We start from the raw sequence: 18,931 nt of genomic DNA, 5'->3' as shown, positions 1-18,931 counted from the left end.
CACTTGAATAGACCCTGTACTTCAGAGCCTCTATTCTCACTACACACTTTTCCAGAGTGAATGCTTTATCTAGATAGGTTAGGAAAGTCCATTTGAACTGAGTTATATATGTTTTAGGGCTTAAGGTCTGCTCTTTCAGAAACTGGTCTTAACTAAAAATTCATGTCTATTTATTGGTTTTGTGATGCAGGGTCACATATCTAATCATTGACTGTTAAACTTGAGATATCTGCCCCAATTGGTGAAGAAAGCACAGTATGGGTCAAGCATCTACCAGCAGATGTGGTGAAAATGTATTTTTTCTTTTAAAAAATATCCCCCCCCCCAAAAAAAAAAAATGCCTCGGGTGACACTTTGTGCTGGAGGCAAACAAGATTGAATACACACAGCTTTGGAATCTACTGAGATATCTCGAAGACATTTTGCATGTTCCTTCACAAACAGGCTGAACTCACTGTATTGAAGTATTGGTGGGATCCTCTTCCAAGACTGTCCGCTATCTCCCGGGTAGTGACCACTGCTGCGATGGGATGACCGTTACCCATCGGCTTGCCCATGGTGACAATGTCTGGGACAATATCTGAAATCAACAAGAGAATCTATGCTGGTAAAGCATAATTATATGGATCACAGAGATGGGTTCTCCATTTGTCAAACATGAAAATGGACTTACCAGCCAGAAACCGTATCCATTCATTGGCAGCCTTGGTGAGCCATTCAGCATTTATTCATTTACTGTAAAGCAAGATACATTCACGGTATGAAATTTTCATGAATCAAAGCTGACGGCCCTTTGCCGCACCAAATTTTTGCAAATTGCAACTGGTATTCCATGCATGGATATAACGTAGACAAGAACTTTCACATGCAATTTGATTTCGTAAATCTTGGATCTCGCGAAATTCGCGAAATTAAAATGCATGCTAACATTCCTTGTTTTACAGTCTGTTTGTACACAGTGTAACGATTCAGCGACAAACATACTGCACATTTCGTCCAATTTCAATCAGAGCAACGATATCAACTATAAGAGTTACTTCGGCTAGACTTTGTATCCGAATCTAATGGGTAGAAACAATTACAATCCACTTCCGTAGACACCTGTTACTTTATCTCAATGATCATGACTCTTACTCATAGACCAACTTCCTGGTAGTGAGAGTTAATCTCCGGGCGACTTTCCTGCAACCACTTTCTTCCATACCCAATGTCCGGAGAAAGCGTGTGTGCCCAACCCCTACCACATGCCTTGCCAACCCATATGATAAGGAAGAAAGGCAGAGATGGCAACTTCTTGACATAAAAACAAATCTTGAAATCTTGACACCACCACTAGCCCTTTGTCCCTGGGCCAGGGAAATGTCAGAAAAAAAAACAAAAAACATGTTTCCCTGGTAAGAACGGGCAAGTAAAATGTTACCACTTCATTAGCATACAACACATACAAATGTACATGTAGATGAGAACATTATAAAGCATCCACATATTTCCTGCCCATTCAGGCTCGTTGTTCAACATTTTTGTAGGGGTTGTAGGAATTTAGTAGTACATCTTTCTATATGATGACACATTTTTTGTGCAGTTTTCTGTGATTGATATTGGCTTCTTTTTGTTTTTTTCATTTGAAAGATGAAAAGTCATACTTTCAAGAGGCAATATCTTATCATCATAATTCATTCTGTTTCTCGTATCAAATACTATAAAATTGTACTGGATGGCATCTCTGGAAATGTGGAACTGAAAGTTTGCAGAATTTTATGAGACGGTACATGATACGGATGAGCAGAGACAGGAATGCATCATTCAGGAGACGATGATACTCCTGTCTCTATGGTGGATCCCGAATAAAAACTATCTACAGCTGTATATGACTCATAAATATCTCTGCCTACTCATTTCAGTCATCATCACTGGGTCTTTTTTAATGGACTTTGGTGATGTAACAACATCCTGTGCAATCATTCAACCATTCAGTCTATGCTCCCAATCAATTTCTTTGAGAACAAAGCACACAATAACAAATCCAACAGCAAAGCCATGGGCCTGGAGATAGGGGGTGGGGGATGGGGGTGAGAAGGCAACCAAAATTAGTGACTAAATCTAGAGTCTCACCTTCCCCTTGGGTCTGGAATGCCCAGAAGTGTGATCCGACTCGCCCAAAGCCAACCTGTACCTCATCACAGATCACCAAGCCGCCTGCTTCTCTCACATGTCTGCAAAGTTCCAAAGAGATGAGAGTAACAAACACATGGGTTATTAGCCCTGACTGTATTATACACTGAATTCAAACATCAGATCTCTGATCCACCTCTCTTCTGCATAAAATGCTTGACAATGAAAGACTGATCATTGAAAGTTCGTAAAACTCTGTATCATAGTTGGAGTATAACACAGTAAAAGTATTTTCCCTGCATTTCAGCTTCACTGATTTTGAGTACACATGTATACATGTCAATATCGATACACACGATGCACAGGTCTGAGTGCATCAGTAGAAATTGTGTATGGAATGCTCAAACCACAAGGTGAAGTTGAGTGGGATAAGGCTGAATTCCATAGTTACTGCTTGCACACTATTCCTACTGACGCACGAAAAGATATGTGAATCATTATAGAATGGGGGCTCCAGCTTTATCTTTACTGCAAATGTTTGCCTCTTTACACCCCCTTAACCTGTCCGTTAACTCTTCTTTTTTTTGCCACATTTGCACACACAACTCAGTGGACGGTGTGTCAAGTTTACATATTTTGCTCAACCTCAGCAAACTTACCCAAACTGATCGATGTATCGGCAAATGCCACAGTACAATGACAAACTTTTCATTCACGATTCCATTCCTCAAGCATGTAGCTAGAATCGCCTTGTGATTTAATAGGAGTATTCCATAGGTTTTTGTTTTGCTTCAGTCTTTTTTTTTTTTTTTGGTACAGCACTGTAAATTCTTATTTTCTGACGGGTTGTGTGGCAATAGTCTTGGAACTCCCACACCAGAAAATAGCTAACTAGCCATTTGCAAGAAAATCAATCATAGCTTTGTCATAAGATTTACAACACTGCAAAGATTGGAACGTTATCTTAAATTTTGCTCATTGCATGTTTGGTCTCAAAATTTATAAAGTTACATGGCTTTGAAAAACAGGATGTTTTCTAAAAGCGCTCGTGCGTCGCGGTCTCAGAATAATGTGGCACAAAGGTGGTTTACACTGCGTGGCACCCATAAAGTCAAAGTAAGGAAGCATTAATGCTGTGACCTTTCGATTCACTCTAAGCGTTGGCACAGACAATGGCTCCAGGGTTAGTTCATAGAGTTGCACAGAAAGTGGGTCACAATATTCACCCCACACACCCAGGTTTTACAGGTGTTATGTTTTTTGTTTTGTTTTCTTGCTTGTGCAATAATGAGAAAGGCTTGTGTGTGCAGACTCAATCAAAGCAGGTTTATAATAGCTGCCTCTTGAGAAATAGGCTGTGAGATCAATTTCACCTGCAAATACCTGATTTCGAATGTGAAGCCCAGCATGCTAAATGCGAACACACTTGCTCAAATGAGTAAACCAACAGTTGTGTAATTATTTGATTAACAGGCAATGGTGTTTGTGACTTGGCTGTTGTGTGGAATCTACAATGTAAATACATTAAATTATGACATACTTTACATGGAACTCATTCAATTCAACAATGTTTGTGTCTGCTCAGAATGAGCTCCAAACAGTTTTATGGATGACGAAGTAGTTTTGGTAGAGGTAGGGATTCAGATTTTAACTTCTTGCAATATAATTAGACACCACTTATATGAATATCAAAGAGCACACAATTCATAGAGGAACCATCAGAGTTCATTTGACAAAAAAAGAAAAATGGTTTCGGATCAGCTCAGATATGAAAAAAACTAAAGTAAAACAAAGTGGTGCTTATAAAAGGTGGGACCCACCTTTTATCATGACTTCTTTGTTTTGTTTTTTATATCTCAGCCATTTCAAAACAAATTTTACATAAACTTTCAATTCTTCTTAGAATTGTATACCCTTTGATATTTCATAAGAAGTTTCTCGTTGTCTTACAAAAACATCGGAAACCTGAAGCGCCATCTCAACCTAAACTATATCATCCCTTAATACATATTGGCATACACACATACAAAATTAGTCAAATTATGTGTATAACAAAACAGAGTACTAGTATTTCCTCATATAAAAACAGATACTTGTGTACTAGCCATGGGGGGAAAAAAAAACCCTTGGGAGACATTAAAATCTTCACTTCAATGTGGTCTGCATGTGTGTGTGTGCTTGTGACTGACACTACTGTTGTCAAAAACACATATTCTGAAGAAAATTTACTACTGTAAAACCAGGGCACCATTTTATCAAAAGATATAAATCAATTATCTAATATCAATTATAACTCTTCATAGAACACGGCTCAGAAATGTTGTTGTGCATTATTTTTTGTGAAGATTTGCAAAATCAAACTGTACACAAAAGTTTGTCTACACTATACGCATTGAATGCCAGTTGCAATTCACAAAAATAAAAGATGTCAAAATATCTTGCTTTACAGTAATCAGCTACTTTTTTTTTTGTTTCATTTCCAATTCATTAAAGGGGCTGTACAGTACTGGTGGAGGTGGGGATTCATGTTTTTTACAATGTACATTCCTAAGTGAGATAATGAGAAACCTCTTATGAAATATGAAAGAGCAAGTAATTTTAAGAAGGATTCAACATTTATTTGATGAAAATTGGTTATCAAATGGCTGAGATATCCAAAAAAGTGATAATAATAAAAGACTACAGGCCACAACTTTAGTAGGATCTCTTTGTTTCACCTTGTTTTTAGGATATCTCGGCCACTTCAAAACCAATTTTCATAAAATAAACTTTCGATACCCCTTAGAATTGCACGCTATTTGACATCTCATAGAGTGGTTTCTGAATATCTCGTAAAATGTTGCTTAAGAGCTAAATCCTCACCTCGACCAGAACTGTACACACCCTTAAAAAAAAACACTTCTTTCTTGTGTATTTGAATTTGCTGTATTTATCAAAGACAATGCAAACACAGGATGACTCTTCATTCGTAATTGTTGCTCGGAATAAAATAAACACAGAGAAGTTCTGCAACCAGCTACTGAAATCAAGGACATGAAGTCAGTTACATATCATGCGCTAATTATATAACATTGGTTACAAAACTTCTGGGTAAGCAGTCCCATAATTGGAGAGCCATATTTTCATTTTTTTAATTTTTTTATAGAGAGTATCTAAGCCTCTAGTAAATGGCTTCTGGCTACATTCCCTCTTCACTACGCTGGCGACATCATTTAAAGACTAATTAGACATTCTGAACACCACACGTCACCAAGTTGCCATGGCAACATCTCTGAGTGATGTGGAACGCCTTTAAAACTCTGACAAACAGAAATGAATTCCTTTCATAATCACCAAAAAAAAAACCTATGGATAAAATGACTTTTGGTTGTTCTGGAGATATTGTATGGAAGGTTTCTATAACAAAATAAGTTGTTGTATTCTTCTGTCTTGTGCTGCTACATTACATACTTTTTTAACACATGCACACACACACAAACAAACAAACGAAAGCACAGAAAGAAGGAATGTGGGAGGTTTACCTGAAGGCCTCCCTCATGTAGCCAGGAGGGTAGATGATCTGACCTCCACAGCTCTGCATGGACTCCAAAATAAAGGCTGCCACCTAAATGAATGAATGGAAGAAAACGTATAGAGAACTAAAATATACACATCAGCATTTAACCTGTCACACTGCTGTTCTGGCTCTTTAATCCATCTAGTCCCAAAGACCATCAGTTTTCTGTAGTTTGGTGCTTTGTCTGCAGAAATTAATTTCACTTTACTGTTAAATGTTTCAGTATGATATCTTTCTTGTTTGTATGTAATGCACGTTCTAGTTGCAAAATTTTCAAGAGCCTCTTTATAAAGGGGTTGTACAGAACTGGTTGAGGTGGGATTCATGTTTTTTTACATTCCTAAGTGAGATAATGAGAAATTTCTTGTGAAATATGAAAGGGCATGTAATTTTAAGAAGGATTCAATGTTTATTTGATGAAAATTGGGTTTCAAATGGCTGAGATATCCAAAAAAGTAATAATAATAAAAGACTACAGGCCACACCTTTTATTAGGATCTCTTTGTTTCACGTTGTTTTTGGATATCTCAGCCATTTCAAAACCGATTTTCATCAAATAAACTTTTGATACCCCTTAGAATTGCATGCTCGTTGATATCTCATAGAGTGGTTTCTGAATATCTCCCAAAATGTTACTTAAGAACTAAATCCTCACCTCGACCAGAACTGTACACACCCTTAACCCTAAAAAGGCCGGGGGGGGGGGGGGGGGGGTTGAATCAACCCCCCCCCCCTCGACATTTTTCGCGACTACTCCACTGCGCGAAATTTTTTGACCGCGCCGTTCGCTGACTTTTTACTTTCAAGTCTCGCGCATCTTTTGACACCATTTTCGCGAAAATTGTCCATACCGTTACGACGCTGCATAACATTTTATACAAGCCTGTCAGACCGATAATGGCTCAAAAACGTGATTTTGTGTGTAAAGTCTATGCAAATTGAGTTTTCTCTTCTTATTCATAAAGATATGATTATTTTCGCTTTTATAGGCTGAAACTAATTAATTTTAGCATAATTATGCTTGATAAAGTTTCTGTCATAAATTTTGCAGAAAAAAAATGATAAAACAAAAGGTCGAAAAAACACAGAAATACATAAGAAATTAATAAAACAATAAAATACATAAGAAATTGATTTTGATACCAAAGTTTTTTTTCAAGTACATTGTTAGGAATGCTACAAAGAATGTTTTCACCAAGAAAAAGGATTCTAGGAGCTTTAATTTCTGATTTAGAGCAAAATGTATGATTTTATGCATATATTAGCATAATCAATTATTATAATGAAAATTTCCATTTCTTTTTGTATAGCTTGGTAGATTACGCCACAGGTAATGCATGTGCCAAATTTCATGGCGACTGCGCGATCGACGGCCGAGATCTCGGGGGGGGGGGGGGGGGGGGGGGTTTGAGTCAACCCCTCCCCCGGCCACAGAACACCCAAAAAAGCCCGGTCTGGTTAGGGTTAAAATAATTGCCAATTGTACAGCTGAGTCTCAAATTGGCAACACAATTCAGAAGACTCAAGCTCCTGTTTCTCTCTCAAATTCTCAAGCTTGTGTGTTCATTTGTTTCTCATTTTTAATACACAAGTGCAGCTTGAATGATGTATAAACCAGGTCAGGTTATCTTTTTCCAATACACTATGGAGTGATATTCAGTGGTGCCAATTCAACAAGACAATGGTTTCTACGATAAAATCATGCCAGCACTTGACGAGATAAGGGAATGACTCAGGCCTCGATAACCTTCCCTTTCATTTGCCAATCCGACAAAACAACAATGAAAACCCAAATGATATGCATGATTATTTGTGAGATAAGGCCACTCTGTAAGGTCTTCCCAGCAAAGATATCACAAGTTTCGACAGAGATAGAACCCTTTTGTAAGGTGTTATAGATATCATAAGTTTGTCGGGGCATGATGTAGCAGACCGCAGTGATGGTCATATCAGTCACTATTGGAGGGATAGAGAGAGGCAAATTATTGAATAACACTAAAACAAATGACTTTAATAGGGTAGATTTTCAAAGAAAACAACTTTGCAATACTGTATTAGTATATGCCAAATATTTTGCAAAGTTATATATTTGCGAATTTTGCAAGCTGGGTGCTACTCACAAATTCAAAAACATGCGAAAATATTAACTCTGATCCCGACAAGAATGTGACATGCATGCATACATTTCTCCATTCAGTACTGTACTCCACACTCGCAATTTTAACCACTCATGAAATTGTCAGAAGTCCCGATACGCGAAAAATTAGACTGGCTGTATGTATGGTGTGTACGATACTCTGTAGAGCAACTTGACAGCGGCATACAGCTGACTGGCATGCCTCTGTCTTCCCATGTCATCACTACACAGACAAATTTGGAAAACATTTATGTGAGAGTCTTGTGAGGTCTTAAAAAAACCCCATCTCATCTTTAATTTAATTGTGTCTCCTGCTACTATCACTGCTTTGTCAAAACATATGAAACTTAAAATCTGGTAAAGTTAACGTTTCTGACTTTACGGCCGAATCTGACATAGCTTTTACCGTTTTCTGTTCAAGGGATTTCACTTTCTTTGCTACAGCCAACTCAGGTATGGTGTGGAGTTACATTTTACAGGATGCTCTCCTACTGGGTAAGTTTTCCTGTTAGCATATTAACAATTGAACCCTCTGCCGAGGTAATCTCGTTCCACCAACTGTGTGCACATGACTCCATCTACCCCCCCCCCCCCCCCAAAAAAAAAAAAATAGAATAAACAGGAACATGGCATGGCTGCAAAAGTTTCAGACATTCCCCAAACACAACACTTGGCAATGCTTCTTGGCAAGAACATTTTTTTTTTTTTTTTTTGGGTTTATTTGTCTTTTTTTTAACACTCCTCAAAATTCAGGACAAAATCTTCGGGGGGGGGGGGGGGGGGGGAACAACCAACTGGTTCTTGCCACTCCAGCCTTGCCTGTGCCATGAACCGTGAGGTGACAATGGCAATTTTAATAATAGCATAAAGTCATTGTTACACTCTCAATCAAAATTCAGAGGAAGTTGTTAAGTAGTTGTCTCCTTGTGTGGGAGATGCAAGGTTGCATGCTCCTGGAACCGGTCTACAACCAGTTTGAGGCGGAGGCTCGAAGGGTTTTATATAGCAGGAAATCTGCTTTAAAATATGAAAGGGGCTGACTATGTTAATATGATCAAAGGAAAAAAAAAACTAAATGAAAACAAAAGGATGGAATAGAAATAAAACCCTGGATGTAAAAAAAGGGGAAGAATAATTTTGCCAATTCAGGAAACCATTGTCACAGATTAGGAAAATGGGCTTGTGGGAGAGAGGGAGAGAGTGTACTAGTAAAACACACAGATGTGAATGAATACGAAGCCTTTGGGTTAATCAGTGCAGTCACATGACTGCGTGCTAATGATAATGAGAAGGCCACTGTTCGTTGCATGAAAAATTCCTCCAAGTCAAAAGTGTGAATGCAGGAAATTTCTGTAGGATATTCCAGTTACATGCAGTGCTGCCATAGAAGCTTTCAGTCCCTTCTTGGACTTGAAAGTTTGAAGAAGTGATCAGAGTGACCACATATAGGACATGTGTTCATGTTCAGTTCTAAAGAAAGGTGACATATAATATGCGTACATGAGTGCATGCATGAGTGAGTGAGTGTGTGTGTGTGTGTGTGTGTACATGTGTCTTAAAATAGCTGCATGCCTTGGCAGTTTGGGGAGCAGCAGATTTTTCACAACAGCATATCAAAACACAATGCTGCGTGATTGCATTTTCTTAAACATAATTCCCATCCTGACAATGACATTTATTGTTTAGGCTGAAAGAGTTGACAAACATGCAAATTGCAGATGGGCGCACCCACCAAATGGGCAGTTGTGTAATCTTGCTGGCCCAGATGACTCTTTACTATACTAGTGTGCAGTTGTTGCAGTTGGTCATGATATGTTCTGCACTGTGACCCACCTCCCCCCCCCCCCCACCCCTCCCAGGTTGTCATCTGTACTGCAAGTGTGTTCCCGATTCTTCGAGGAGAGGGGTATATTCTACGAGCTCAATTCGGGGGAAAAAAATTATTACATTTGTTTTGCTGCAAAGCATGCCGGGAAATACATCTTCTCTAGTATATTCAGCTTGAGAAAGTTTTAAGAGATATTCCTATCCACGCAACTCCTAAAATTGTGGACATTTTTCACCTCGGCACTATTCCTTCATTTAGGTGGTATTTTGCTAGCTCTCCTTCCACAATCTGTTATGGGATAATTTTGCTGGCTTTGCTTCCAAAAGCCTGCGATAGGGAATCAAAATCCTGTGGCATGCAAAATCATTTTAGAATGCAAAACTGGTTTTGAGAAAACCCTTCGGAAGTGTATGTGCGGTCTACCTCAAGCAGGCATAACTGATGGAAATGGAAAATGGAAAATAACACCACATCTCACAAGAAAACAACCAACTGAACAAACAAAATAAAACTCTTGTAATAATGCATCTCCAACATGCAAACAAAATCAACTTTGACTCAAAGTCTGCTGGCTTATGCATTATTTATTTATTTATTTACTTACTTATTTATTCATGTATTCATTAATTTATCTATCCATCTATTTATCTTTTCTTATATCAGTGATCTCTTAAACGTAGAAAATTTGATTTCCATTACAAGCATACACCTGTTGGCTTGTTTCTTTTATGATTTTAATACAGTACAGTGTGACATGCATGCATCACTGTGTAATTCTGTATTTCAACTGCAGTGCCTTTACCTTTGCACAGTGAAGGCCAGTGCACATTCATCAAGGGACTTTTAATAACGATAATGAAAAAAATAAACACAAGAATACACAATGTACACAGAAATGGAACAGCTGTACAGCCAAATGCTGCTAAACTGGCGGCATGGGCTGACGGATGTAGTGTATGTCACGGTCTCACAGAGGTAATCCAACAGATCCCACACATATCTGGCTCTGCTTATGGTTTTGTGCACAGCCATGCATGAACCTTCATCCTATACAAGGCCTTATCTCTGCTGTAACATGTGGCTACTTTATTGATTTTATCACTTTTGTTCTCTTTCTTTTTTTTCCTTTTTTCCCCTGCTCAGACTGCTGTTGGTTTGCTTTGTTTATTACACCTCCTTTCACGCACTGCCAGTAATAGCGAATGTGCAACACAATTGATAGAGCTGGAATGTTTACATTGTAGTTTTGTTTTTGTCACAAGACTAATTATAGAAAACACGGTGCAGACTGGGTTTAGAGGAGGAATTTGTTTAATTCTTCTTCATAACCTGTTTGTCTCAATATTTGTCTGGATTTGTCATTGGATTTTTTGCTGCCTAGACATCAGTCACAAAGGCACAGGACAGACAAGCAGACAAACAGACAGACAAACAGACAGACAAACAGACAGACAAACTCAAACATCGAATCCAATGAAGAATGAATTCTGCATCAATACATAACCTACGTCATGATTAGAAGCACACACGCCCACAATGAACTCATTATCATTTCCTTTGAAACATTTCTCTTTCGTACAAATACCGCATGTTGGACAACACAAGGCAAAACTCATAGTTCCACTGACCTGCCGACCTTTGGCCTCTGCCCTCTGGATGACCTTCTTGACCTCATTTGCATACTGCTTTCCTGCGTTCCTCACATCACGATACTTCCCCCTGTATGTATCGGGTACAGGTGCCTATCACAAACACACATGACAAAGGAACAACATTTAAATTGTACGTGCAACTGTTACAATTCATTTCCATTTCTGACCACATGGTCTACTAGTACTGCCCCATAGAGATTACCATACAACTGCAAAAACACAGGTCTGTGTCATGGCAAGGGGGATGCCATGCATGCATAATAGGGTGTCACTGGCCTTTTTAATGGAGAGATCAGTTCCTTGCAATGTACCAGTAATTTGCTTTCAATTTCTTGGGTCACTACATACGACTAGATCGATTTCCAGCTTCATATCCACAGAGTAAATTTATTCTGTGTAAACCGCGAATATACTGTTACATCACTGGTGCCAGCCTGTTTCATAACATTTCACAAATACTTGAATGAATTAATCTGTAATAAATCTAATGCATAAACCCTCTTCGAGATTGAAGGATAAATTTCTGCCATAGATCGTAGAAACCAGGCACGCACATCTATATTATAAAGACTATTAAAGTCATCTAAATTTCATAGGCAGTGATCCCATGCAAAAATGAAAACTTGCCAGTAAAGGGAATGAACTGCCTTCCATGGCAATCACCACAGCAACTACCAATGAGCTCAAAAGCTTTTGGTAATTACCACGGTAACTATTACTGCAAAAGGTAATCCATTACACAAAGCCCTCAGTAAAGCTGGCATTGACCACATCTAATTGTTTTATCAGTCTCAAATTTCATCTCACTTTACGCAGTTTGGATGTGCCATGCTCATAAACATGGGGTACCAGAGTATATCCTGCCACTTACTGAACTGATTTCAAGTCTAGCTTCAGCAAAGAGTCTGACACACTAACAGTTGTGACAGAAGTTCTCGTGGATTGTTAGAATCTATCCCTCCGTAATCCTCTACGACCATACAAAGTTCCACGTATTTACCACATGGACCCAGTCTTTCTTTCCCTCCATGGTCGGCTTGTTGTACTTGTATGGACTGATGTCTATCAGGCTGGTCAGATGGCCATGGTAGGCGCTGCAGGGTGGTAAAGAATGAGTCAACCATTTGACATTGGAAAAGAGATTCGTCAACTTACCCAAACCAGACTTGCATATGAGTCAATGCAACATCGGATGAAAGTTGAAGTGTCATTGAAAATGGTTTGATGGCATCTGTTCCATATATTGTAAAGTATGTACCTCACAACTAGAATGTACCTGTATGACCAATATCATGAATACTCACAAAAGGACACAAAGATTCATTTTTCCATAGGCCTAAAAATACTGTGTTTTGGGTCAGCACAGTTCATCTTCAGTATATGTATGTTAGTTGTTGTTGCTATTATTTGTTTTTGGAGATTTGATACGTATTTTGCTATTTCCTACCCACATGCCAGACAAACATGTGCATGAAAATCCCACAAAAAGTCAGCAAAACAGTCAGCGGCATTCATACTACGAAATAATCATGGAGGACATATGCTACATGCATACACGAAGTCTGTGGATGATTTGCTAAACTCCTATTTAATAGAGTGACTGCTGAAGTTTGAAATCTATTTTCTGCCTGTATGGGAGAAATAGTGTCTCAGTGTGCAATTGTAGACCCATCCAATTCTGGTTGTGTCATATTAATTACCACAATGGTTGGATTCATACCTTTTATTTCAGTGGGTTCATTTCATAAAATCTTACTGGCTATATCACCTTACTCCAAAGCTGAGAATTTTTCCTTTCAGCATAAGGTTGAACCGATAATTCTTGCCTGCTCACTGTCTACTGGTTTTTGTGCCACGCAAAGGTTAAACATAAATACTCTCACATCACCTCACAAGCTGTGTTGCAAAACATATACCCTGATATGTGGGTCTTGTTATGAAGAAGAAAAAGAAGACAAAGAAAAAAAATAAAGATTCAAAATACTACAGATTCAGTTCAGTTACCATAAAGACTTGTTGCTTCATTAGCATGGCACTTGTGCTTGCTGGGAGTCTCATGATATAAGAAGCCCCACAAATGTAAATGCATTGAGGGGCTTCTACAATGTGTGGACGAGCAAATCGCGTGCCAAAAACCCATCCCCATCACCCATGAATCATAAGATTGCTTGACAATCTGTAGCTTCATGGGGCAAGTTCTGATCTACACAGCCCATGGCACCAAAGCTGGAGCAATGATTCACTTGTAGAGCAAAGCCTCTGCTCCCACAACTCTCTTGGATTGCAAGAAATCTCCAGCTGAAATGACATCATCAGAGATTAGAATCTTTGCCGGCAGTGGACTTACTGATCGAGAATAGCAATGTCGTGTCTCCCTGTGTGACGTCTCACCAACCGCAGCGCTAGATCATTCGCCTCTGACCTACATAATACACAAAGATATGCATACAAATCTCATTACTAGTTCAATCTAAAATTTTCTCAAGAGATTGAAATGCTGGAATGGTTACACAGAGTTTAATCAGTATCTTCAAGTCTGAAACATTATCTCGGAAAGGCTCGTGTAATCGGTCTAACCTTGCCAATAAGCCAGTTTGGAGTTCCACCTTGTGCATGAGCAGAAAAAAAGGTCATTCATACCAACAGGCATGTTGGTTTTTAAATTCACTAGGATAAGCATCTGTGACATAATGATTATTCGTGTAATTCTTAAAAATGCTACTTGCCAGCACATCCACCTGACAGCAAAAGTGGTATTTGGCAATGTCAATACAAAGAGATTGCTAATACATTCAATGCAAAATAATGGCATGGATTCTTTCACAAGTGTTAATCAATGAATCATTCTGGTCATCTGGTCTACACAAGTTCATTCTTTGTTTGAACAGGATTGATGAATCTCATAGATTGTTACATAAAGCTTATTTATAAATGCATTATGTTGCGTTGAAAATGAGTTAAGTGCCCTTAACCGACTGAGAAAAAAAAAAAAGGTCATTTGTACCAATGTGCCCATGCGCTAACTCCGAACTGGCTTATTTTGTCTGTTTTGTAAAGCGATCAAAGTGCTTTACAGAGAACAAGGGCACAAATGCCTGCATTGCAAATGTTTGGTCAGGAGCATATTGCAGAAGAAATATCTGTGATGCAGTTGAAAACAGTGCATCTGGCAACACTTTGTGACGCAGGCATGAAAAACCCAAATCAAACAAGCCACCGGTATGCACACATTTTAAAGTATGATGCTGAGTCAAGGAGCCCATAATCATGACAATACTTGATGGGGGGGGGGGGGGGGGAATCAGCTCTGGGTAAATTACTTGCATTAGGACTTTAGGACTCAAAACAATAGATGGGAGGTCACTTCATAGGGCCCAAACTTTTGTTGCACAGACCTCCATCGCTTCAAACACAGCTTCTTGGAGACAAGAAGTGTGTCGCACTGCACTTTGAATGCTTATCTTCACTGTTTGGGTAATAACAGCAGTATCATATATCTCATTTTCAGAAGACCTGAGTGAACTTTTTGTCTCAAGTGTTTACTGACACAATGACACACCCTTTTCTCCATATCTCATTATATCCAATGATGCTACTGCATAACATTCCACTCTTTGAGCTCTTTCTTTGTAAACCTTTGGGTTGATAGATAGAGCTCATTACTTCTCTCTATAAATATACCTACTCAGCACTCAATGTCGAAATACGCTGCTATCTTTTAAGCACACTAAGGAACTCTTAAGTGCGACTAGTTGGATTGTTTCCAAAGGAGATTCGGATACAAAGAAGAAAAGGTCTTGCAGAAAGGTTGTGTCAGATGGAGTAAATTGGATAGAGTAAATTGGAATGTTACAGTACAGAAAGGACAGTTACATGAGGTGATTAGGTTCACTGCATAGTATCTTACCAGCACACACAAACACACACACACACACACACACACACACACACACACACACACACACACACACACACACACTACTGAAAAAAAAGAACAACAAAATAGAATGATATTGTGATTAATATTTCATAGAATGCAGTGGGCATTGATGACACACACAAGACAAACACAGTGAACCTTGCTGCAAACAAAACAAACAAGAATGATTAATAGTGGATTAGACAGCCACACAGACATCCACACAGACAAGACAGTGCTTTTCTTTCCTTCTGTTTTGTTTACATTTGCAACAAGCTCTGATTCTGAAAGACTTCATAATAATATGCTTGGTGCTAAAATAAATGAGTAGGTAAAACTCAGAGCCAATGGTAGGCCTAAATGTTATGCAACCAATTATTACATAATCAACTCCAGTGGACTGGCAGCCTTTAAAGGCAGCCGATCGCCATCCCTAATAGTACGTAAACTCCGAACGACCGAAGTTTGTGCATGCAATTGCGCAATGCCAGACTCGGTGCTATATCCATAAACGTGCGGGACATCAATGCTGCCACTGAGACACGTGTGTGTGTGTGCATGTGTGTGTATGCATCATACACAAATATTGTCACCCGCGAGCTGCGGTGATTGGAGGAGAGAGGCCAGAAGACGCATGGCTCTTTTGGCCTCTCTTCATGCGCATGCGCACTGAGTGTGTGCGTCCATTCGGAAGCTCACGTGGCTCGCTCGGACAGCCATTTTGGGTTAGGAGATTAGCACAGAGAGCGCTCTTGTAGCCTACGCGTTTTGTTCGCTGACCCATTGAGCCAGCGCTATTCTTATTCGGGGTCACTACATTTGATATAGAATGGGGGAGGCAGCGTGTTGCGTTCGTCTCCGTGCCGCACAAACCACTCGCCACGACTGAGTGCCTTTAACTGTGTACATGTAATTATACCAGCCCAGTGGCAATAAAGATGTGAGTTCAACTTTGGCACTTTGAGGGGAAAGAGCAATACGGGCTTTCTACAAGATGCCTGTTGTTTGAAGATTTGGTTTTGCAAGTCCTGCATTACCTTGGAAGGCAAATTGTATTGGTGATGTGCAGGAAAGATACAAGATTCAATATGCACACTGAAGGCACTTATGACTATGTAAAATAATGTAAAGTCTAGTATACCACAGGTACTGCACCAACAGACAGCTTCCATTAATGATCAACTAACCATAACATACTGTAGATGCCTTACATTTATCATATCTTGCAGAAACTGTGACAGATGAAAACAAAGTAAACTGTGTATGTAGTAATTACACACACTTACAGAGCAGAGTCTGTACAATGTCTGTGCAGAAGCCAGTATATAATTTGCAATTATTGAAACCAGAACATGACAACAAAATCAATTTGGGCCAGCTCCAACTTATTCAGTTAATATGGTACTACTCGAGGTGAAATACCCTGTGAATGTGTCATTCCTGTGCCTCCTTCCATTGTCTTAAAGGGATCATTAATTTTGGTTGAGACCTAATTTCAGGTTTCTGACATTTTTTGGTGAGATAATGAGAAACCTCTTATGAAATTGAAAGAGCATGTAATTCTATGAGGAATTCAATGTTTATTTAATGAAAATTGGTTTTGAAATGGCTGAGATATCCAAAAAAAGAGCGATTCTAATAAAGCGTGGGACCCACACTTTACTACGATCACTTTGTTTTACTTTGTTTTTTGATGTTTCAGTCATTCCAAACCCGATTTTCATCAAATAAACTTTGAATTCCTCTTAAAATGGTATGTTCTGTACTATATCATAAGTGTTTTCTTGGTATCTCGCAAAAAGTTAAAAGCCCAATTCTCATCTCCACCAAGACTGTACCATCCCTTTAAACCCAACAATCCATGTAGATATAGTGTTGGCTCGATGAGTAGAGCGGCCGCCCTCACAATCGGGAGGTCATGGGTTCAAACCCCGGCCGCGTCATACCAAAAGACGTTAAAAGATGGGAGTTGCTGCTACCTTGTTTGCCGTTCAACAGTTGAAAAAGTTAGAGCAACGTCGATCTGGTGCTGCTCAGTGGCTGCCGGGCCCACGATCAATTGGGCAAAAAGAATTTCCATTCTCGGACAATAAAATTTGGAGTTTATATCCAAACATATACCGGTACTAAAAATATCAGTTTTCTGATCTGAAACCACTGCATACATTTGCAAAAATTTTGCAAGTCACTGCAGAGCACTGGCATAGCTTCATAATGCCAAATATAATAAATTCATATCATGCATAAATTACCCATAAACATTGCACAACAATACTTGCACCTGAGTCTCTAAGGTTGGGTAAAAGGTAAATATATGCTGTTACTTTTGACACTTTTTTACATTTCAGTGAAATCATGTCATGTGGCCATGTAAAATCAAGTGCGAATAGCATCACTGTAGATATGCACAAGCTTATATGCAATCTGTTCTGGGCCCTGTTTTATGAAGAGTTAAAATTGATTATATTAGTTGATTTCAACTGTAAGTCTATGGCAGCCAGTGTGGTAAGGAAATATAAAATCGATTTTATCTTTTGATAAAACGGGGCCCTGGTGACTAGTTATGATTTTTGCCCACAGAGCTTGAAGCAAAAACTGGTTATTCCAACAGTATGTTTAATAGAGACTTGGCTAGACTCTATACGGGCCTTCTTGTTAGGGCTTGCCTCTTGGTGGTGACTTGACTCTATCTCACATGACAACTCTCTGCTCTCACTTCTCTAGCACAAATTTGTTTAGTGAGAGGGTCTTTGGAAAAGGCTAGGTGACGGGCCACATCCACCAATTTGTTCAGTAGAATTGAAATAAATGGCATGAGCTGATTGTCAAGTGCTTAAAAAACAGGATAGAGAACAACATGCATTTAAGAGAACTTAATGTCCCGTCACTGTACACGCATGCTAACCTGGAAACACTAAACTGCACATTACTTGAATATGAGACCATTCTGAAGCAAATAATTTTCACACAACAATAGATATATAATGTACTCTTAAATGAATCCCACAAGTATTGGAACAATCATCCCCCAGCATTCCCACTGATTCCCACTGATCAGTTACTGGCCATCCCGTTTAAAGCTTTAGAGAAACAGATTCAACTAAAGGGTGAAAGGGTGCATGCAATACTGACTCATAAAAAAATGAAATGTGGCATTTCGTGCAGCATCAACGGAAGCGAACCCTACCCTGAATTGACAAAAAAGCAGACGCTGAGCTTCTCTGGAAGTGTTTCGGTGATCCGCTTGGCATACATCACCATGTTGTCATGGAGGAACCTTGAGTTGGTGTTGAGGACGGCCATCTGTTCAGCTGCGGCTTGGACGACACGGGGATGGCTATGGCCAACTGGATATGGGAAAAGGAGACAAGAGTTGAGCAGAGCCCGTGAATGAATTCATCAAGGAACTGCTGGTCTCTTGGAATATTTGTGATATATTTGATCAATACGCACTGATCAAAACTGATCTCATGTGTCTTCATTCCCAACAGCTTTAGGACATCAAACAGAGTTTACCAGTATACATTACAATGTGTATGATTTACTTTGAACAAAGGGAACAATGCCATAGCAGGTTATTCTCTTATTTCTGATTAAATCACTCATTTCACTCATGGTCTCTACAAAGCACTCAGAAGAAACTAGAAATGTTGCTATGGTAACTGGTATGCCACTGCCGTATTGCATTATCATCCCATAGGTCTGTTGTATGGGAATCTTGACAGTA

General features: G+C 39.1%; 1 protein-coding gene across 1 annotated transcript in view; it reads right to left on the bottom strand.

Moving 5' to 3' along the window:
- Positions 1-18,931, bottom strand: part of LOC139711298 (5-phosphohydroxy-L-lysine phospho-lyase-like) — a 38,419-nt gene that overhangs the window by 7,320 nt on the left and 12,168 nt on the right. The window contains exons 4-10 of the mRNA XM_071623203.1: positions 18,392-18,551; positions 13,633-13,707; positions 12,286-12,379; positions 11,262-11,375; positions 5,634-5,716; positions 2,113-2,213; positions 456-580 (exon numbers count right to left, since the gene is read on the bottom strand). Coding sequence (XP_071479304.1) covers positions 456-580; positions 2,113-2,213; positions 5,634-5,716; positions 11,262-11,375; positions 12,286-12,379; positions 13,633-13,707; positions 18,392-18,551 — 752 coding nt within the window. The remainder of the gene's footprint in view (positions 1-455; positions 581-2,112; positions 2,214-5,633; positions 5,717-11,261; positions 11,376-12,285; positions 12,380-13,632; positions 13,708-18,391; positions 18,552-18,931) is intronic.

Source organism: Diadema antillarum, unplaced genomic scaffold (assembly GCF_040938485.1).
Source record: "Diadema antillarum isolate AM-2024a unplaced genomic scaffold, OU_Dant_1.0 seq00001638_RagTag, whole genome shotgun sequence".
Taxonomy (NCBI): domain Eukaryota; kingdom Metazoa; phylum Echinodermata; class Echinoidea; order Diadematoida; family Diadematidae; genus Diadema; species Diadema antillarum.
This window is presented reverse-complemented; position numbering and strand designations above follow the sequence as displayed.